Source organism: Seriola dumerili, unplaced genomic scaffold (genome assembly GCF_002260705.1).
Source record: "Seriola dumerili isolate Sdu_G_001 unplaced genomic scaffold, Sdu_1.0 BDQW01000167.1, whole genome shotgun sequence".
NCBI lineage: Eukaryota > Metazoa > Chordata > Actinopteri > Carangiformes > Carangidae > Seriola > Seriola dumerili.
Window position 1 is genome coordinate 520,842 of NW_019174422.1, and position 23,776 is coordinate 544,617.

Here is a 23,776-nt window from a genome sequence, read left to right on the forward strand (position 1 = left end):
TGACACAGTAATGTCAGTTGTGATAACTATCAAGAGCTTGCTCACACTTGCAACTATTAGCCACCATAAGCTAACAGTTACAATACACTTAAATACACCTATTATCGTCGCTTTGGGGGGAAAAAAAAGCATTTGTGAAATGAATGTAATAAAACCAAGTAACTCTGCAGCTCTTTCGTGTCAGCTGCTGTGTGATCAGCAGAGAGAAGTGTGCCCGTGGAGGGAAAGCCCGACCTCTAGCAGGGCAGTACTGATGACTCTCTTCTACGCGAAGTAGCTAACGTTTTGTCCAAAAAGCTGCTGCATTTGAAAAGAAGTCGTTACAGGGTCTGAAAAGTCAGTAAATCCAGCAACAAAGGCGCCGGGTTATCAGCGCGCTAAATCATTTTCAAAGAGCAACGACCAGTGGGAAAACTCCAACACTCAGCCTGCCGACCAATGGTGTAACTTCATTCAGTCAGACGTCCAGTAAGTCAATGCGTGACATCATAACACAACATTACATAAAACTGACACCTTCCACTAGAGTTTCTATGTCTAGGCTGAATCTGAATATGACAATGACATGAAAAAATACAATTATATTTTTTAACCATTTTAGCAGCTGCATGTGGGGACATTGGCACTTTAGTGACATTTTCTGTCAAAAATTAATCAGAAATTAATTAGTAATGAAAGGTAATCCAACATTCCAGTAACCTGCAAACTCTATGTAGAGAGACAGAGCCGGTAGCAGCAGCAACGCAGCAGAGACGCAGCCGGTGTGAACGCACACACGCTCACGCGACGCAGGCGGTGTGTTCCCGGTGTTACTTTACTGGCCCTGCTGTTACAGTTCAGGTGCCATGTAAATTAGCCTACCAGCTGCAAAGCAGTGGGGCTGGTAATGTTTTCTCCTTTTGAGTTTGTGTGCGTGTGTGTGTGTGTCATCATGGTAAAAATCCTAGAGGCACCTACTGTAGAAGGAACTACTACTAAGGCAGTTTTGAGTTTTTTAGCAGGTGTCTCAAGGCACAGGAACAAAACATTACAGGTGTGTAGTTGAAATCAAAATGAAGACATTGGAAGATGGGTGTGGTGCCACCCATGAGTACTAAGTAGTTTCTGCACTCATAATAATCCAGTCAATGTGAACTGGCTGACTGAAATCCTTCTAACTCATTGCCATTATTCCAGAGAGTAGAGTGACATGCAAAAGGGGCTCTTGACTCAAACTAGGAGATGCTGCGTTTCCATACACCAACTCTGCTATTTTTAAGCTTTATTATTTGGTCTTTCTTGGTGGATCGGGGGCATGCAGTGGGAGCACAACTTTGCCTTCAGTAGAAAAAGCAAAAGGCAGGTACCTTCATATCAACGATAGTTTGAAAAATCCATTTTCAACATAATTTACTGCGTCTTATCTTTTCCCTTATGATTTTTTACATTTCTGACATTTTCCCTCACGTATAACTACTTGAACTGCTATCAGCAAAAACATCATTTTGATTTATCTGTTACATTACTCCGTTCATTCTTTCTTCTTACTTACTTACTAAGTTCTCTTCTTCCCTAAAGAAAATTTTCAGTAATTTAATCCCATCTTCTTCCTGACCAGTGGAAGCTGGGAGCGTTTTCTATCTTCAGAGACTTATTCAAATGAAAAGTTGCTGCATGAATCCATACCTGAACAGCTCACATTCAAATGACTAACCCGCATATTAAAAACCACATAATCACCCCTTTCTGCATTTAAATCTATTTTTAGGACACCAGTGGCTGACTGTCACCTCGCCTTTGGAAGCTGCTCCATCTCTCCTTTTTGCACCGCAGAGGACTGAAATCACCTGATGCCACTGTTGTGACAAGCAGCACTCCAAACAATAATTCAATTTGTCACTGCTCTGCATCTTTATTCTCGCTCACAGGCGCATGTCTCCTTTCAATCAAGCAAAAGTAAACCAGATAGAGGGCAAGTGACAGAAAGGCAGACAGAGGGAGAGAGATGGGGGAAGCGAACAGTCTGGGAGCCCGGCAGAGAACGCTACACCGTTGCCAGCGTCAGATCACGGCGCACAGCCTCATCTTTTTCATGTAAAACAACGGCTGTTTTTGACAGCACGTTTGTTAAAAACCACCCGAGGAACGTGCAGAGTTTAGATGAAAGAGGCCTGAGTGTTCAGTTTTTTTTCTTCATTTTTCTTTCCTCCCACACACACACTCACCACTAGCACCACCACCACCTCCACCGCCCCTCCCCTGATACACCGGATCTCTAATTGCTATCAACATGAGTCACAAACATTTTTTTGTTTTGTTTTTTTTTTTATATTTCCAGTGAAAAGAATTATTACTGGCAAGCTTCACGTCCGTCAACACATGCTAATTCCCGTTTTACTGCTTTGAGTTGCCTTGCCTTGCCTGTGTGTGTGTGTGTGTGTGTGTGTGTGTGTGTGTGTGTGTGTGTGTGTGAGGTTGGCACAGTGAACGAGTACGTCATTCCCGGTAGAACTTGGGTGGCGGAGTTGCCTTTGAACTGCTGCAGACAGGGTTGAGCTAAAGTCTGTGCTTGAGCTCCATAACATACTTCAGCCAGCTGGGAACATAGGACAACTACAAAAAAAAAAAAAAAAAAACTGTATTCTCTCTAAATAACCAGGAAAATCCTTATTTATTTTTAAGCATTAAATGAAAGCCGAGCACCTTCATGATTGTCTGAGAAATGTTAGAAAAGTTTTCACTAATATAGCTTGTTCATGATAGTTAAACGAGCCCTTTACAAAATACTCAAAATCCACAGTTTTAAAAAGAATGCTGACCTGCTTTTTGTCATCTTTAAACATCAGGGGTGTGTCTGAGTGATTATGGCTCCATATAAAATCACTACCTTTACCAAAGACTGTTTGATGAATGCTGCTTATTCTCCCTCTTCAGATTAGAAAAAAAAGAAGAGTCTCTTCAAAACCAAATTAACTAACTGTTATTTAACTCATTTGCTCATTTCACAGAAAGCTTGACTCAGAATTAGCTAAAAGCATCAAGGGGCTGTGGTTTGTAGAGGTTATAGAAAAGAGATTTCATATTATGACGAACATCAATGTTAAACGACCTGTGTTGGTGGTGAAAGAGAACACATTATGTTCTCCTGTTGGAATAGTTAATTAAATGTACATAAGGACAGAATGCCCAGTCTCTATGGCAGTGTTCACTAATTATATAGCGTTTGCTACGTAGCTGACTCACTAGGGGATAAGTGCAGACAGCAGTTTATACATTTCGGACACTACTTGAATGTTAAATTGCTACATACAGTAATTGTGCGCCAGATAATTGGAATTATTATGCATCATATAAACAAACGCCAGAGCCTCTGCATCAATTGTGCTTCTAAACACGTTAAAAAATACATGCTGTGACTTTTACATGTGATTCAGCTGTTAGCTACAGCAATGTCAAAAACATTGACCAGAAACATACCTTCTCATGACAGTAGTAGCAGCAGACCTCTCCTAAACTCAGAGCCTGTTCTGTCTCATGACTTTGTGCTGCCTCTTTCCTGTGCTGGAAGTCTCTGGTCTCTGTATGGACATCTTCACCTTTCTCCTTCCTGGCTGAACAAGTTTTAGGATTATTCTTCTGAATTTACCATTTCAAATGAGCAGTATGGAGGACAACTATCTAAAAGTCACTTTTATTAAAAATATTTACCATTAACTGACAATGACATCCTCCAGTGACAATGTAAAATCCTGTATTTACCTGCTTCACCTTTCCTGGCTCATTGGGAAGCACAGGGGAGACACCACTGCAGTCTTCAGGAGTTGTAGCTGTAGCTGTAGCTGTAGCTATAGCTATAGTTGTAGTTGTAGTTGTAGCTATAGTTGTACTTGTAGTTGCAGTTGTAGTTGTAGTTGTAGTTGTAGCACACACAGCCTAAAGTACACGTACACCGCACTGTACGTTTAGAGCTATACTGCTAACTCCTAGCTAACTAGCTAACTCTCTGCTAGGTCGCCAGCTGCCGCTCTCTCTCTCTTTCTCTCTCCCGCTATGTACGCAACCTACGCACTAAGCTATTGCTGAAAGGACGTGCGCGAACTGTGCAACAATATTTTGTCTCAAACTTACTGCAGATCTTGCACAGAGATGATAAATCGGTGTAAATTGTTCGTTTACTTCCTACTGCTGCTTCACTCTTCCTGCACAGGTTTAGTTTCCACACACGAGACGTCGCCCATGCATATAGTGATTAGCTGATCCCAGAACAGTAGAAGCTCAGTAGAGGACAGATTGACAAGCACACTTTCACTAAAGCTAGTCACCCGTCAATGAGCTCAAGATTATCCTCACTGAGCATGCGCAAACCCCTTCTCTCCGCTTGACAATTGCTCCAGCATTTATCAATATATATTTAACATATATATATATATATATATACACACACACACACACACACACACACACACACACATACATATAATATACTATAACATACAATTGAACGTACAATCTTGAACATACATATTGAACATATATATATATTTAATTATGTATATATTCAGTATAATCAATATTCAATATAGACAGTAGTAAACTTCAGTCCCAACTACAGCGACCCCCCTAGGGTGACACCACCTGCCCCAACCAGCTTTACATGCTCATCCATGCACCAAACAAGTCGTCCAGACTGAACAACAAAATGAGTTATGTGTGACTGCCTTTAATTAGCAGGACAACATCATTCAAGTGCTTTCCAAAACCGCTGTTAAAAATATTATTCATATTCTGTGGTTGTTTTCTGATTCTCCAATGCTTAGTGGTTAAAATTTAGTTAGATCCAGGCACAAAAAAACACTTAGGGAAATATCATGGTAAATAGTCATGGTTAACAGATGCCAGCACTGACAGTCAGTAGAAAACAGGAAATAAACTGAGGTCTCCCATGTCAAAGTAAAACGCTTTGTTGACCCATCCAGTCCCCCTTGGATCACCTCCCAGGCTTTCAGGATGTGTAGCCATGTTACTCTACTTCTGTCTCTGCTCCACACGTAATGTTAGGCATTTGAACTGATGCTGCCTTTGCACGCAGAAGGACAGTCTCTAAGTACCTTTTTTCTAAGATCATATGCATTTTCCAGCACCTGCAAAGCACAAAAGAACGCGTAGTGTGCCAGTTGCAGTTCAATTAAATCAACAAACATCTCTGTATCAAGTAGTTGATTTTTATTCAGCTGCAGTAATTCAACTGGTCTATATACTTAAAACTGTAAATTATCCTTTTTCAGTATATATACACATATAAATAAACTGTTATGCAGCTGCTGTGTGTGTTTACTGTACATTTGCCCCAGCCAATCATAATAAAGGACATGGACTATTCATTAAATGCTATGCCATGTTCTTTTTCATCCTGTTCTCTCTCTCTCTCTCTCTCCGTCTCTCTCTCCTCCTCCCTCAACCGAACCGATCAATAAATAATATCTAAGAGTATTGGTCCGCTCTATATGAAAAGTGCTACATAAATAAAATTGACTCTACTTGACTTGATTATATCTTTACCCATTTTTTCTGTTGACGCCTGACTTGTGCGGAACGCTTCACGCTGTTGTTGTGCATTTGGCTTTAGACAGAAGCTGAAAATACTCAGGTCCCTGGTGAGAGATGGGGTTCAGATAGGTGGGTTTGATAGAAAGTGGGGACAGCTTTGCGCCAAGGGAAGAAGATCCAATCTCTGAATGTGTTACTGTGAAGGTGAAATACTGGAGAAACCCTGCTGGGCTGCATTTCACAAATCTCTGAGAGGCTCTATATGGATAGTGTTCCCCCTGTTCCTACAGTAGCTGCAGGCAGACAGGCACACACACACACACACACACATCTTACACCATCACCTCACACACATATGACAAATATAAAAACTTTTTTCAAAGCCAAATACTCCAAGTCTGTATATATCTATATATTGTTACTGTCAGATGAAAACTTATTAACTCCAGTCTTCGTCATTTTAATTTTGAAGATATTTTGAATGTTCTCTGGTTACTTCGTGGCAATCTGATCATTAGGTGATGACATTTTGGACATTTGGGCTCGATGATGGCACCAGAGGAAAGGTCAGGAGGTCAGCAAAAATCTTTTTCCTCTAGGGACCATTAATATAAGTCTCAAATCTCATGTAAATTATTTTCTAACATACCATGTCATGGATGTTGATCAAAGAGAAGCCGATGGTGGCACATCAGAAAAGTCCACAGGGACACCGAAATTATTAGGAAGTCATCCTCTGGGGAGCATGAATCCACATACTAAATTTCATGAAAATCTGGCCAGTCGTTGTCAAGATGTCTTGCTCTTGCTCGGACAAATTTCAGACAGAAGAATCAGACGAGAGCATCAATAACAGAGCAGATAATTAAAGAATAACTGCAAAAATGCATGACGGTCAGCAACCAAAAAAAGGTTTCATTCCCTCTGTTCCTGAAAAGTTGAATTTTGAAGAAACAAGGATTCCACTTGACAGCTGACATACATTTATGCTAGAGCCATACATGAAATATGCAGGAACCTGGGAGAAGTGTGAGGCGAGGGGCCACTCTGAATTCAGATCAGGAACCAAACCACTGGAAGACCCCAACAGGATTCCAGTGTGGGTTGCCAGGGCAACATGAGCAAGAACTTTCAACCATGACAGCCAAACTGCAAGACGACGAAGAGAAGAGAGCACAAAACAACGAGGAACGCTGGAGACAAAAAAAATTCCTCTGTTTACAGGGACAAAACTGGAAAAACAATGAACGCATGCTGGGTGTATTTTAGAACTGTAAGAAAGGGAAGAAAGTTGGGGGAATGTCTGGGATGTTGAGGCAGATGAGGGGCCGTCTTGTCTGTCACAGCCTGCCAACTAGTTGTTTTGGCTGTCGCTTGGTAACCAGTACCCCCCCCCAGCTCCGTCACACACAGGCATACAGACCAACACACAAATGCTCATATTAAGCATCGCCTTCAAACCTTTCCACCTTACCAAGCCATAAGGAGCAGAGGAGAAAAGAAAGTACACACACAGACACACACACACACACACACACACCTTCTTCTTATACATACAGCGATGCAGAAACAAACCGCCAGCAGCCCCAGAACAACCTGTACGACAAACACATCCCGATGCTTTTATTTAGCCGCTGGGCAGCCAGCATTCACCTGGCATCACTAAACACTTAATTAGACAGTAACACAAGTAGCATGCTGCTTCGTATACTTTCCCAAGGTCTCGTTAGCGAGGCATCCGCGGCATTGAGGGGACAAACGCTACCTACTGCCGAGTGGCAGAGAGCGAAGCCGTGCCAACGCGGAGGCCGCACTAAGAGGACGGCCTTGGACGCAGATCTTATGATCGGATGAACGTTGCTTTTATGTTTCACACAATTAACTCGCTATTGTTGTTTGTGTCAACTCGCGCCAACAGATGAGACACAGATATATGCATGTCTCGCTTCACAGTCAGGACTAATAGCGTTCTGCCATGCCAGGTAGCCTGATTAGATTTCACTGATACGTGTTTTGGAAGATGAGACGGACATCTTAAGCCTGTTTGTTTGAATTTGACAATGTAATGCCTGGAAAACACAGAAAGTGAGTTCATTGTCATGAATCTCCAAGCTTCAGTAACACCATCATGAAACGATAAAACTTTCTTTTGATGTTAAAACCTTGGTTAGCAGAGCATCAATTCATTAACGTAGAGAGAACCACCACTGAGGCAGTTTTGAGTACTTTGGCATGTGTTTACATGTCTGTCTGTCTGTCTGTCTGTCTGTCTGTGTACAGATTTGATTTTTATGATAGCATGATGTTGCAATTCATGGATCATGGATCAGATGTGCAATTGCAAGATGGTCTCTAATTTTTAAAACTCACAACAAAGCATCTGAATAGATCTAAATGAGTAACGGGACAGCAGGCCACTGTTCTTGTGACTGTGTTTGCTGGCTCTCTTGATCGTGACCGTGCTGTGTTCAGACTGCTATCTAGCTCCTACAAGGCAACACTAGCCAATGGTAGTGCCTTCTACTGACAATAAATGGGTTGCTGCAACATTTTTAAAATAATATTAACCAAAAATTATTTTTGGTCGCAAATACTGTAGTCTACAATGTTGAGCATACAAAACTCATTCTGGACATAATCCATAACAATTCTGTGTCCACGGTGCCACAGAAGCTAACCACACTAGCAACAAACAAACTTTTTATTTTGCCATATTTTGATTTTATTTTAAAAAGTATCATCAACCAAATACATCATTTGGAACATACTGAGCATACAGACAAGAGTATCTCTTTAACTGGAAAATATGCTTTCTTTTATTGGCTCAACATAAACCTTGTCCAACCCTCACAATAATATAATGGATGGGAAGTATCAATCATCCATAAAAAAGAAACCAGGAGCCAGCTGACGTTGAGGAAAGACACTCTGCTGAGCTTAAACGTGTCCTGTCGGCCATGTTGGTTGGCAAGTCTGCTGCAGTGGTGCTGTACTTTGTAATTTGGCTACAGTGAATGATTCATATTTAAAAAGAGACAGAGAAGAACCAAGCAAACAAATGTGATGATTTACAGTCTGGGTTTTTGAGTGTCTCCTTAAGCAAGATGAACAAGGACAGACAAGATAAATGATGAGAAAAAGGCTCTCCTCACATGTGCAAACAATTTTCTACCACAGAACAACCCGGGTCCTGAACTGTCTGTTCACTATGTGAAGCGCGAACAAATCCTTTCACATCAAGGACACTGGAGACCTAGTGTGTGCGCACACGTGTACGTGTATGTGTGTGTGTGTGTGTGTGACCAGAGAGAGAATATGGCTGTGTACTGTTGCAACGTACACGTGTGTGTACACACCTGCATGAAACCATGATTTACCATTCAAATACAGTTAAGCACCTTATTATAAAACATGTCTCCCTCTAAATACTCAATTTAAATTCAACCAATGCCATGTTTAGATTAGATGTATACCGCAGGCGGATAATCCTTTGACCTGATTGGATAAAATAATGCTTACAATCTGAGGGTGGTGTTGGCGAGGTAACCGCAGGGGTTGGTGGGAAGGAGAGGGAGCATGAGGGTAAAAGGTGGTAACGCTTAATATTCTTTACATAAAGAAAGTGAAATCAACTGTAAATAACATTCAATCCAATGGCATGAATAGAAGAAGAAGCAGAGAACGGTTAGAGGGAGGAGTTCAGCTAACAATGATGATGACGTAACAGTGAAAAGGCGGACGAGGAGGACAAAGATAAATGAAAGCAGCTATTTATGTCACTGGTGTGAGCTGCTGCTTTAAGTGCAATACACAACGGCATGTTAAGCACACACGTAGCGCACATCAAACTTAAGTAAACACAATAAATTAGCATTTTATCAAGATATATTAGCGAGAATTAGAGCAAATGTGTTAAAATTTCACATTTTCTGAAGGGTTGATGCTCATCAGCGCTGAGAAACAGGACGGTTGCTTTTCATTAGGAGTTGACAAGATGGTTTCAAGACATCCTTTTGAAGTTTTAACCATGGAAGCAGCATGGCTTGATTGCCATAAAAGTTTGTACATGCATGGTGCCTAGAGGATGAATCCTAATGACTTCAGTGATCTCCAGAGTTTTCATCTACTGCAGTGCTACCAGCAGGTCCAGGTTTTGACTTCATGTGAAATAGCTCAACGTCTACAACGCAAAAGTTGAAACAGGGATTCATGGTTCCTAGGTGATGTATCCCAGGCACATTGGCGACCCCTTGGCTTTATCATAACACCACCACCATGTTGACATATTGGGCTCATATTGAAGTGTTTCAACAATTGTTATTATTTTTGTATTTTTTATTGTCTTTTAAATAATCTTTTTATTGGGGATACAACAATGAATATAGAAATATATGATTACAAGTGTTCCCTTTTTTTTGGCAGGAACATCCCCCAGGCCCTCAAAGAAGGACATGGGGTCAAGACTACCCAAACACTGTCTCTGTATAGAAAATAACACTAATAATAAATTATGATATACAAATATATCAAATATATAAAACATACAACATTCAAATACATGAATATTAATTTCAATAACTAATATAAATGAATAAAAAGTCAAAAAGAAAAATTATATAAATACCAGAAGTTAGTTTTATAAGACAAAATAAATAAATTAAAAAACTGAATAAAATTTGGACAAATCCTTTGGTTTATGACCAAACATCTGCACCAAAAGGCCTCAACTGGTTTGAGGCTGATGGGTTGGATTGGGTTTGTTTGCAATGTTAGCATGCTAACATTGCAATATAAGATGGCAAACATGGTAAAAACCATACCTGATACATTATCATTGTCATTGTGCACATGGTAGCGAGCTGATATTAGCATTTAGCTCAAAACAACCCTGTGTACAGTTTCACAGAGCAGCTAATGTTGCCGCAGGCGAAAGGGCAAGATACAGTAGCATCATCATATGCATCATTACAGATTTAAGTGCATCAGCTTGTCGAAACACACCACTGTCCTGGCTGCCAGTATTGATGCACCTCAAATGACACAGAATGCACAATGACATTTTATTTAATATGAATCTTACCATTTTATTCCAGTATTAGAATTTTTTTATCCTTGGTCCTGATGAGCAGTATGACTATCTCTCAGACTGTTGTCAGGTCGTTTCAAATAATGACACAGTGAATGTGATTATCATGTAGTTTTGTGCTGTTATATTTTAAATCCTGCAGTATTTATGTGTCAGTAAATTCTTTGTTCTTCTAGTATCGTTTATACCCACCCAGGAGACCTCTTAAACCAGGTAGTGGCAGGAATTACCCACAATTCCCCTATGGGGGTGGAGGGTGGGACGAGAGTTTGGACTGTCAGCGTCCCTTTTGCCACTCATTAATCACTTAGGCTACTGTGGGACAGGCCACTAGGGATCAGCAACACACACGCACACACACACACACGCACACACACGCACACACACACACGCAAACACACACAAATTTAAAAAAGGTGTGAGTGAAATTCCAATGTATAATCTGTCCCTCCATGAGACAATCGATACACGCAAAACCCTATTAAATGTTGGGCTGTTTCCTTGCTGATATAGACACACACATACAGATAGTGACACCCTTCGTCACCATAGAGAGGAGATAGAAATAGAAGGAAGACGAGCACAGCTCAGAGTTCCCTGGGGCTAGTCAACAACTCAGAGAGAGAGAGAGAGAGAGAGAGGCACAAAGAGTGTCCTTTCAATAGAGGAAACTCTCTTCATTCAGAGGGCTGGTATCATGTTATACAGTCTCATATCCCTTCCCAGGACACACAAACTCTATATGCATGTGTGCATGTTGATGTCTGTCAGTGCATATGAATTTTGCATTATTTTTTTTAACAGTATGCGTATATGTAATTTTCAAATCATTTGTACACACTCAGAATTAAAGCCCCTATGTTTGTGATCTTTGAAAATTATTGTGATGATGTAATTGTTTGAAATTGCTGTTGTGCATGTGTTGCTTTCAGGCCATTCATCTCAGTGTATTTTTGATGCCACCACTATGTGTTGCAAATGTCAGACATTTTCAAATCCTACACATGGCTGATTTAGAAATAAAGGTCATGGGGAGAACTATTTTGCCTATGAAAAGATTTGTATAATGTTTCCCGTGGCTCTGGTGTCAAATCTGACAATAGTTGTGTCCCAATTCAATTGCATTCGAAGACCGATTGTGTCACAGTGGCGTGATTAGGTTGCGCCATTTCAAAGGCTGCTTCAAAAGCAGCCTTCTTTCTCTGGGCAACCGGGTGGAGCCTTTGTTGCCCAACCTATCCCAAGATTCATAGCGCACCGGTAATGAATATAATACAGCAGCAAACAACACCGACAGCCTGAGGATTACACTTTTAAATGAAAGTATGGGGTTCCAGCTCAGTTCGACAGTTAACTACGGTGGCCCTGAGAGGTCAGCGCACTGCAACTCAAGAAAATGCATGCAAACAGACAAAAACCCAAAGAACTTCAGAAAACATCTTCATCAATTTGAGAACACATGTGCAACACGTGAAAAAAAGTTAGGTGTTGTCAAAGTTGCTAAGCGACAGGAGCTGTGCTTTGCAATGCAAAGGTTAGGGCGGGCACAGCTGGTGATGCAAAGCGAAAAAATCCTCCTCAGGATCCGGCCCCTGAATTGAGAAACAGCTAATAACCCCTGATGATGTCATCAGAGTCAGTTGCAATATGACAAGTGTAGCATCCAGCATTTTTGGAGCTTGGCCCCTGTAGGACCAAACACTGAAGAAATATTTTCACAGGCTTTCTATCACAAACTCACATTTATTAAATGGGCGGCTCTTGAAAGCCTTCATATTTACTGTTGTAAACATGAAATGGCACTTTAGAAATAGCACTCTGAAAATGTTTCTGCATCTTAGAATTATCAGTGAAATTCAATGAGTGAAGAGACACGGAAAAGGAGGGAAATGTGGCAATCTTCCCTGCACATTTGGGAAAATACAGACTTCTCTCATGGACTGCTACAGAGACAGAGGAGAGTACACAAGAGCTGTTTTCAATAACAGCACTTTTGCTATGAATTAACAATTCATCCTCTTGTCAAAACACTTTACAGCTCTGTAAGAGGTGGAAGTCAGCCAGAGCACAAACATACACATATTCATGCAGTGATGTGCTGATTAGCCTAAATCATCATAAGGAAACCTGCTACATTCAGGTGGCCTTGATTACATCACTGACAACCCATCATCAGGACAGATGTGAAAGCTGAAGTCCTCCAAACTGTCGACCCCTTCGTTTCGTCAGCGACTCACATTTGGAACCTCAAAGACTCAGAAACGAGATGATGAAACAAGAGAGGTGGCAGCAACTCATTTTCCCCACCCATCAATCTGCGCACTTCTCATAAATGTCAGCCTTAGGGAAATTGAATGGCACCATTTGTCTGTGTTTATTAGGCTGGGATGAACTCCGTCTCTTCGACCTTTCCGAGTACATACCCACCCCAAATTAACTGAGAATAAGTAAGGCTTGGAGATCCTGCGGCTGGCAGAGCCTGAGCATGAGGATCTCTCCAGACTTATCAGCATGATAAAAAAAATAAATAAATTTTTTAAATTTAAAATTAAAAAAAAAAAAAAGCTCAGTGGGCACAGGGGAAGTTCATCACAAGAAAAAAGTCCAGAGAGCGTTGGGAGAATGTCAGTTTTTTTAATTACTTCGATGTCCAGTCTTAAATGCCAAAGTACTAGAATCCCTCAAGACTTCATTGAATTGTGGAGCCTCGTCCTCAGAAGTGACTTTGAGCAGTTTGAGTAGATTAAGTTTTAGAACCAGAGTTTGAGCTCCTTAAAGTCCAACTGGAATCCAAATTCATTTGTATTAAGCAAATGAACATAACCTTGGCGTTTCTTGTGTAGGCTACACAGTTGGTTAATACTGTATAATCACAAAAAAGACACTTTATCTGTAGTTTATTTTAGGGCTGTTGAAGTTAACATAATGATAACACATTAACACAATCTCATATTTGCATACAGTTAAACTTTAAAAATGAATAATAGATCATGAAAAATAAATGCAATCTGACTTAAACGCAGTAAAAAAAATTAGTACTGTTAATGCAGTGAGTCAAGCTCCAAATTCAATGTCCCTTTAAGTGAATCAGATTGTATTAGAAGTCGCTCTGTACTCTTTGAATCGGTGAATGATGGAGAAAGGCTACAATGTCCCATCACATGTCTAACACCAACAGCATTAGTCCTGATAATATTTGACAGATCGTGCTCAACAGTGTTTGGCAGAGAACAATGGATACATCAACCTCCAGCAACAGTAGCAGTTAACAGTATTAGTTGCTGAATGGACAGTCACAGCATGCAGACTTGATTTACACAGTGGAGGATAAAGGTGAGCGACATAATCTGCATCACATCCAGCGACTCAATTTATGAGTTGCCCTCGAGAGCCACAGTCGAAACCAGGATACACGAGCTGTACGAAAAACGGAAGGGCAAAACTAGCTGAGGAGCGCTAACATGCGACTACTGGACATCACTAGGCCAAGTATTTAAACTGTGGAAACTCTATTCACATGCTTGCATTCTCATGAAAACAGATGCTGAGCCATGTGGATGTAGCAAATCAGTATAACATTGAAAATAAAGTAAACACACTCAGCACAGACAGTGCAAACACAGTTGTAGTGGCGAGACAGCTGCCATTCGCACACTTGCACAGCTTCGACGTTCTGTCACAGTGTCTCTGCAGAGTAGAGCATTTGATGGTGCGCTTTCTGAATCCAGAAAGGTGGTGGGGCACTTCAAGCACCAAATACGATGAAAATGAGAAACAGCAAGTCACACATGGGCTCAAGTGACTTGTCCACAACGTGCCGACTGGAGGGAACTTCACTTTGAAGATGGTGAAGCGCGTGCAACGGAATCGACAACCACAACCAACGTCACCGTGCCGACAGCTGCAGAGATCGCTGGAGCCCTGCAGGTAACCCTCTCCCTCTGCCTCTGCCTCTCAGTCTCAGGCCGCTCAGACAGACAGACTGAGAGGGAGAAGCTCATTACTTTCACATGCAGTGTCAATGCCGATGGGGCTACACAGTGCTAATATATGCTAATGTAGATTAGCTTGTGCCAACGCCTTCAGCTGAAATGACGGCCAGTATAGTGAAGTGTGACTGCCTCTATTTAATCCTCACGTCCATCTAACTGGTGTTGGGCTCTTTGCTTTTTATGTATGAGTGAATATAAATGTGAAGTAACAGTTTCACTGATTTTGGTCTTTGCAGATTCTTTCCTGAGGGGAGAGGTTTGTTTCCTGTTCACCTGACGACCCAGCTCACACACTCAAGTTCAAACAGGCCTTCACCACAGACATGAAGACATGTAAGCAGAGCTCCAGACAAACTTTTCCACTCATGCTACCAACTTTCTCAGTTGGTCAGTTTTTTTTAAGGCCTCCACGCCGACGACAGTCAGAGCTGGGGTTCAGGTTTTCAGGTTGTCCGTCCCATTCTCATGGACACCTGTATCGTGGATATCTCTGTAATGCCTTGAAAGAACTTCTTCAAATTTGGCGCAAACATTCACTTGGACTCAAGGGTGAAGTGACTAGATTTTGGTGGTCAAAGGTCAAAGTTCAAGGTCACTGTGGCCTCGCAAAACATGATTTTGGCCGTGTGAACGCAATATCTCGGTAACGCCTCGAGGGAATCCCTTCAAATTTGGCACCAACTTTCACTTGGACTCAAAGATGAACTGATTAGATTTTAGTGGTCAAAGGTCAAAGGTCAGTGTGACCTCACACAACTTTTCACTGCAATTATAACACAATTTCACACAAATGGTTAATATTTAATATTCTATATGACTCTGGACAAACAGGAACGTAACCTAGAACTAGTCTGAGTGGAGGAGGCAGTCAACCACAGGGCCGTAATTCTACTTTGTTGTTGTTTTTTGGCACAGCCTGATCTTAATCATTGACCTGCCATGCTGATGAATGGTTGTGTTAATTTTCCTACCAGTCTGGAGCCCTGACAGGGACAAAACAAACAGTACATGGCTGAAGATTTCCCCAGCACTTGACCCTTAGTTTGAGGACCTCGAGTAGCTGCACAGAGCTGAGGGAGCTGAGGTGTGGGCATTGATCGCTGGCATCCTTCAGGAAAAGATGCTTGCACAAGCAAACCAGTGCAAACAGCAACGTCTGAAGTTCCGCAAAAGAAAGCAGCAGCTTTCTTAGCTGCTTCAGAGCCTAAATCTGAGGAGGAGGACAGCATTGAGAAATGTCTGGAGCGCTACAAAGCATAAGCTTGTCATCACCATGGAGAACTGTTCCCCCGGAGTGGTTGGCCCAAACATGCTGCGACACACAACAAGCTAGCCCGCCTCGCTCACAAGTACTTGGCAACACCTGCCACATGTGAGCGGTTGTTGTTCCTCTCTGGGCATGTTGTGCAGAAGATGCGAGCTGCCTTGTCGTGTCAGGAAATGTGACCAGGCCTATAATCCAAAAGGTCACTCTGCTGTTGCCGTTGAGAAATTAACTGGACTAACAGCCTGTTTTTGAATTGTGTTCTAGTTATAAAATCCTGGTTTTTGAGTGACATTTATTGAGCATGAATTAGGAATACATGGACACTTTAGTATGACACTACAAGTCTTAAATTTGTGTCTATTTTATAAGACAGTTATGAAGACTAGTTATGAAATTTGGCCTGAACATTCATCTGCGAGGAAATTTATTCAGATTACAAAATACACAATAGAAAATTCAAAATACTGACCAACGAAGATGAAAAAAATATGTTGAAACATATAAACAATAGTATGTTATTAAAGGGGAAAGAGGAAGCTACATGTGTACAATAAAATCACAGCAATGTGTCATGAAACCAGCAATTCTGAGCAGCACAGGTCTACTGCTGTTTTATGGTCACTTTATTTTCTCTTTCATGTTTTTTTTTTCACCCTTGTCTGTCTGTCTGTCTGTCTGTTTGTTTGTTTGTTTGTTTGTTTGTTTGTTTGTTTGTGTGTTTGTTTGTGTGTTTGTTTGTGTGTTTTTTAGCAGGATTGCTCAAAAAGTACTGAAAACTTGCACTAAACTTGGTGGAGGGATGCATCATGGGCTGGGGAAGAACAAATAAAATTTTGGTGCAGATCCGGGAATTTCTAATCACTTTACCAGACACGGCATTTTCAACATTTTCACCAATTTCTCAGGAAATAATATTTGGATCTTGATATATATATAATAAAAAATATATAACATATTTATGGTGTTGAGATCTATGAGTTTGTACAGTTTGGTGCAGAGGAAAATGTAGGACTCTTTGACCCTGTATGCGCTCCACTGAGTGCTCTTCTACTTTCTGATTTTTTTTTCTTTCAGTCTTTCTCTCTCCAGTAAAACAGCAACGTGTTACACTGACAAAAAGGCTCTGATTGCGAGTGATGTCCCTACCAGACACCACCACTCAAATCCCCCAGGCCTCCGTCAATATCCATCACAAAGACTGCTCTTGTTTACATGTTGGAGCTGCACTCACTGGAAGGAGAATCACTGTGATATGCACCGTAATATCCCAAAAATCTCCATAGGAGCTTCATTCAGCGATGACTTCAGTGGATGTATCATGTTATACTATTTTTGTTCACTGTTCACTCCTAGTGGGAATCATTTTTCCTCATCTCTCCACATCTGTCTGAAATCTATTTTAGAGCCACTCTTCAGGCACACTGTGATAAAAGTAGCATCCTACATCCGTTTCCATACGATCCAAACCGCAAATAAACAAGCTGCTGCAAAATTCATGAATAAAACGCTCCATCAACATTTCAGTAATGGCTTCATGTTACTAAATCAAGCAGCGCGCTGTCTGTTTAGTGCGCGCTCCTTGTCTCCACGCGGGCTCTGTGCGCTCTCACGCGCCTCCTTGAGCTCCTCCTGAATGTTATCTCACATGAGTGCATGTTTGTTATTGTGGCTCTCAAAGGGGTCATCTTCCTGGGGTCAGTAATTGAACACTGAAGGACTTCCCCAAGTCAAAAGAGACAAAGTTAATATAATATAACATAATATAACATAACATAATATAATATAATATAATATAATATAATATAATATAATATAATATAATATAATATAATATAATATAATATAATATAATGTTGTTTTCCTGCCCAGCTCAGCGTAAACAGACAAGATCTAGATGCTCATGACCCCTTCACCATGTGATATAATGGAAGTCTGAGGCGACACTGTGTGCACGTCTTTTTGTTTGCATCCTAACATCAAAGTCCTGACATCTCAACAAAGCCTGATAACATCCCCCGCGCGCCCAGGTGGTCCACCTGGGCGCGTAAAGACCCCACCGCGCCTCACCGCTCTCTGAGAGCAGCGCAGAGTGCGTGTGCAGCGGCAGCCTCCTGCGAGGACAATAACTTGTTTCTGGTGATATGTGCTGTGGCTGGAGTGATGGATGGTGGAAGGTGACAAAGAAGGGGATGGTGGGGATGGTGCATGAACCAGCAGATCGTGACGGGACGGGGGGAGGAGGAGCAGGAGGGGATAGGCTACTTACGCTGCTGTTCTCTCCTGTCCAGTGGACCATCGCCTGGTTGTGGGTCGCATCCCCTTTGAGCACGAACGAGCTGCTGAGCAAGGACATTTGTTTTTCCCTGGACAGTGCTCTCCTGAAGCGGGGTGAGCTCTCAGCGGCGGCGGCTTCCTCGTCACCGCCCCTGTGTAAGCCCGGCGGGGAGCCTCTGTCTCCGCCGCCCATGTCAAACGTACGGTCCACCCCGCCGCGTCGGTTTAAAGCCCCGCTGTCACAGCGCACGGGTCCTGGCAGTGCCATCCAGGCCGAGACGGTCAGCAGAAAAACGCAGAGGTGCCCGGCGGCGGACACCGCTTCCTTGAGGCGCAGAGGTGCCATGCTTTGCGCCGTAGTAGCGCTCGTATCGCGGAGACTGATGGAGAGACTGTTGATGCTTGTGGAAGATAGATAGGTGTATACTGTAAGAGAGAGAGAGAGAGTGAGGGAGGGAAGGAGGGAGGGAGTGGAACTGGAGCGAAGGCAGACAGTGGGAACAACGTGGACGAGTCTCTGTGCCAAGCGGGATCCACAGGGCGGCGCAGCGGTGCCATCTGCTGTCCGGCAGCTGCAGCGTCCTGACACTGCGCTCAGTACAAACAGCGTCAGATCAGGAGTTCACATTTCAAATGCGACGTATTCCAAAGATGAATCTGTTACTTACAACACTTTAATTGAAAGTGTCTGAAGCTGATTATCAGTCAGAAGCATGGAGGTTGGAAGAGTTACCGTGTTCCTCTCTAGCGTTGGCACAGTCAGGAACATGGTCTCATAACACTGGTCTCAAATCAGTGCTTCACTTTATTATAGATATGCATTTCACACAAAATTCAAATGTGTTTACTGTCTTTGTGATGGAAATAGACACTGTGTCTCTGTCGAACTCACCATGGAGGCTCACGCGCAAAACATTTGTCATAACATTTAAAAGATGAGCGTTTCTTTAGTTTCAGTGAATTTTAAAGATCAACCAGAAACATGTTCATCCTGAAATACACAGGAAAATCACTGGGTCATTAAAGGACACGATACTGGGTTAACTTTACCCAGTCACGATGGATTGTTGTGGCTGTATTTATACATTATTATTGGGTCACTGGATCAAAATAACAAATTATCCTAATGATTTTATGATTTTTCTATGCATGGGTAAATGTAACTCATTATTGTGCCCTGATATATTGATCTAACTGGGTCAGTTTTAACGCTATGATTTTTATATGGCTACAATTCCTAATTGGCATGTATGGACATATTTGTCATTTCTTTACAATGTTATGATGGCCTTATTTATTTAAAATTTTCTCCATTCATTTTTTTAATTTAATTTAACTATTTAATTCTTTTTTTTTTCTCCATTTCCTTTTTTATTTTATTTTATTTTTTCTCCATTTTTTCATTTTTTTTATTTTACAGTATATACACTACTGGGTAACTTTATCCAGCACCCATGGGTACAAAACTACCCATGACAATGGGCTGTTCTGGTCCAGTATGTTTTCATATCAGGCCTATACTTTGAGTTGCTTGCTCAAATTCAAAATATGGTGGTATATGCTGCAAACTGTTAAAGCTCTTTTTAAACTTGCAAGTCATTATATTTAATACTGTGCAGTCAGACAAATAACAATCTGTCAGTGATAGTGATTGTGAGGTAAAACTTGAGCTTGTTGTCACTGATACTCGTCAAAATAACTGCATGTTAATTTGGCTAAATAACCCAACAGTAAAAAATAACACTGACAGTGAGTCATTGTTTGATAGTTTGAGTCCCAAACAGCATAAAGAAACAACACTACACTTCAGAAGCACCTGTAAAGCTTCCAGGCCATAATCCTCCAGTACATTTCTGTGGGCGGGTGGAACAATGACCGGACACTAACACTTCACATCCTGAGGATCATGTGGAAATCCAATGAGTCCCCAGTCAATTGGCTTAGACACAGTTGCTCCTGAATTCTCCTCCGGGTTTGTGTTTGTTTCAACTTTCATATGAATTCCTGGATTATTTCATTGGATGTTTATTTACCATTTTTAAAAGATGAAAACTTCAGATGGCATCGGATGACCACACCACACCACATTTGCATGCTGTCAGTCTCCTCATCTTCCTCTCCTCAGCCTGCGTGTTGGTAGCCAGCTGGCCGAGAGGTCGTATAGTTCACATTTGATCCCACTAAGTAATAGCTCTCCTCTGTGTCTGGCCTCTGATCCAATTAAAGGCAGAGGCGGGATTAACCCATGACTGCTTGGGTCAGGATTGGTAGGGGTCGGGTGTCTCTTCAGGTCACACGAGGATTTATCTTCTCTTCATGTTCACATTAAGCTGCAGCCACACTCTGTCCTGTTATGAGGAGTTTTCTGTGTATTAATATAAAGCTGTATATTGATAAGTGTTTCTAAATGAAATGGCTTTCACCAACCGAGCAACACGAGCAACTGCTCCAGGGTCTCAAACCCTCAAGGGCTCCGAACGTCTCAGGTTTGCTGTGTAGCAATTAATTTATGGTAATCTAATTAATTGCCTATAAAAACAGGCTTTAAGGCACCTCATGTGTTTGTGTTTTATGTTGACGCCGTGGCTTTGGGTTTGCATGCTGTGTCAGAATCTACTTCTAATAACAATGATGTTTCATTTTATATTTTGCTTAAACTGCGTATTCATCCAGTGAGTTTAAATTGTGTCTTGGAGGTTTTATCAGTGTAATGGAGAATCAACCAATATTTGATCAAAGAAAGAGAGACAGCGAGTAGTGACACTGCTTCGTATTTATGTTGTTAATTATTTTATGTTGAATGAATCACAGTGAATGTTTTTTTTTTTTCCATATTTAAATTTTCACTATATAGTCAATAAATGATCAAACTACTGTGCGTAATGTGAATTGCTTGTCACCAACTCTGCAGTTCGTCTGAGCTCTACTGAGCTTCGTAGCTTCTTGTAGCGGATTGTTTTGGTTTTATTGCCACAACTTGACTGTTTAGTTTCATTCTCAGCGCTCTCGTCAGCCTTGTTTCCGGCAGGCAGCTGCAACTGTACACTAACCACCAGACAAGACAAAGACAAATTAGGGAATTAGCTGCTGAGCACTGCAGAGCATTTAAAAGTTAAAGGACCACATGTCATAAAAAAACAAAAAAACATTGGATTCAAAAAGGCAACTGTTAACATGCTAACATATTAGCCACATGAACTTTACAATGTGATTATATGTCAATGTTGTGTTTAGTGCAGCTTTAAGAAAATATTTAAAACACAAACACACACACACACACACACACACACACACACACACACACACAAAATGATGGCAGAGGAAGTTAGTGAGATTTTTTTCATTCCCAGCATGAACACGTGTCACTAACCTGAGGTGAGTGTTTGATACCTGAAAGATCTTTGTTCTCCTGGTCAGTATGCAAAAAAAATAAAAATAAAAACTAAATAAATTACATCCATGTTAATTAAAGGTCGCATGTTGTAGAAGGTGAGATTTCTGTCATATCATATTCCAGCAGGTTTAGATGCTACATAAATACTGTGGAAGCATCAAAGCACTCAATTTACCAACTTACAGTAGTACCTGTGATTGGCCTGGATGCACGTCACTCAGAAAACAATCAGCCAATCAGAAGACAGACCTATGCTGGCTGGAGCTCCAGAAAGAACAAAACTACATAGAGGTGGTTTTTGGTCCTTAAAACCTCAGATATATCTTCTAATGGATATAGACGTGTAAAATAACGGACATTTAAATGTTATTCTAAAAAAAAAAAAATGTCAATACTACAACAAATGAGCTGTCTCTATTACAACTGAACAACCACTGCTGCTGATGAGGCCTGTGAGGTTTGATCAAAAGCTCTGACAAATCTAATAAGTAAACCCTGACTTAAGATTTAAACATATTCTCTAGGAGACAGGATTGGACATGAGGATGTTTCCCTCCACAGCCCGTTCGACGGTCATGTCTGGTCCATGGATTTGAAACACAAGAACATGCGCACATGATTATTTCATCAGAACCTCTCCTTAAAGACACACTCCCCGTCCTGGTGACCTATGAGCGGTATCAGTGTTGAAAAGGGGATCTTTGTGAATTATTCATCCGTCTGAGTCTTTCTGTTGTTGTTGCTGCTGGTTGGGAATAAATGGGCTGAGTGGTGTTGTTTGCTCAGCTGGTTTCAGATCAGTGCACTCAGGTGTCCGGAGAGGCAGAGCAGGAGCCGAGGCGGTTTGAATATTTGATGGCTGTGAGGGCAGAAAGTGCAGCAGTGTTACAGAGCGCTAGAGAGGAAGAGGAGGACAACACTTTTCCGCAATATTATCACAATATCACGCCGATTCTTGTGTGCATGTCTCTCCCTTCAGACTCTGAGTTTTCATTTCTCTCAGCGGACCTTGAAAATCCACAAAATTGTATAAACTTTGTTGGTAATAAACAGTTTTTGGCAGAGTTAAGCTCCTGTGGGCAAAATCTGGGAGCCACAAGTTTTCTTATTAGTTATATTTTATTTATTTGGTCATTTTAAAACCAAATAATTCAAAGCGTCAACACTGTAAAGGATGCATGAGCCTGGAAAATGTTGAAGAATTCAGTTAATATTAATAATAAGTATCAAAATTGTACCTGCATGAGATGCCCACAGAACTCACAGATCTAAACATGGTGGAGAAAGTTGATTTGACAGGACATGCACAGGTGAGGGTGGACAGATGATGCTCATGCTCACCCAGAGAATAATATGCCACATTCTCATCTTCAAATCAGACAGAGATTGTTGGTTAATAACAGTGAGTTACTTCACTTCCTACTTTCTCAACCACTAACTAAAGAACTTTCTACTGAGCTCCAGAAGAGACACAGAGGAAAGTATTGTACATGTGGGGGGGGGGGGGGGGGTTGTTTTTGCTGCTGACGAGACACAAGCAAGAAGTTTCACAGGTAAAAACCTTTGCGCCCAAATGTGAAACCTTTGAGAGTAAAACAAAACTTTTGCATGAGAATATAAAACACTTTGCTACAAAATGCAAAATGTAAAAACTTTGTGAGACAAATATTTTGGGAAAGAATGCAAATTTGTTTTGAGCGAAGCAAAAGATGCACAAGAGAATGTCAGACTTTTACAAGGGCACATGAAACCTTTTTGACAGAAACAAATTTTGTGACAATTTGGCAAAAGAACAGAGAAAATAACATATGCAAAAGAAACAATATTTTCTTGAGAGAATGTCAAACCTTTGTGAGAAACAAAACTTTTTTTTTGACAGAACAGAAAATCTATGTGAAAGCATGTTTTTCAAATTAACAAAAGTTTTGCATGAGAGTGTGAAACCTCTGCAAGAGAAACAAACTAGTAGAGTAAAAACACTTCTGCAAAAGAATGACAATATATTTTGAGAAACAGACATTTTGCAAGAGAATGCAAAACACACAAGACACATTTTTCTTTCTAGAGCATGTGAAACCTTTATAAGAGAAATCAAACTTTTTTTTTAAAAGTACACAAAACTATTTTGAGGGAATCAAAACTTTTGCGCGAGACAGAGAATTTTTGTGAAAGAATCTAAATATGTTTTTCTAAATAGATAAAACCTCAGCCATAAAGTCTGCAAGAGAAACAAGACA

The 23,776-nt window shown here is 41.1% G+C and overlaps 1 protein-coding gene across 1 annotated transcript in view; it reads right to left on the minus strand.

The window, feature by feature from the left end:
* The window catches only part of sorcs2 (sortilin related VPS10 domain containing receptor 2), a 334,331-nt gene extending 315,628 nt beyond the window's left edge, over window positions 1-18,703 (minus strand). Inside the window, 3 exon segments of the mRNA XM_022752257.1 lie at window positions 18,138-18,641; window positions 18,643-18,675; window positions 18,677-18,703. Coding sequence (XP_022607978.1) covers window positions 18,138-18,641; window positions 18,643-18,675; window positions 18,677-18,703 — 564 coding nt within the window.
* Between the last annotated feature and the right edge of the window lie 5,073 nt (window positions 18,704-23,776).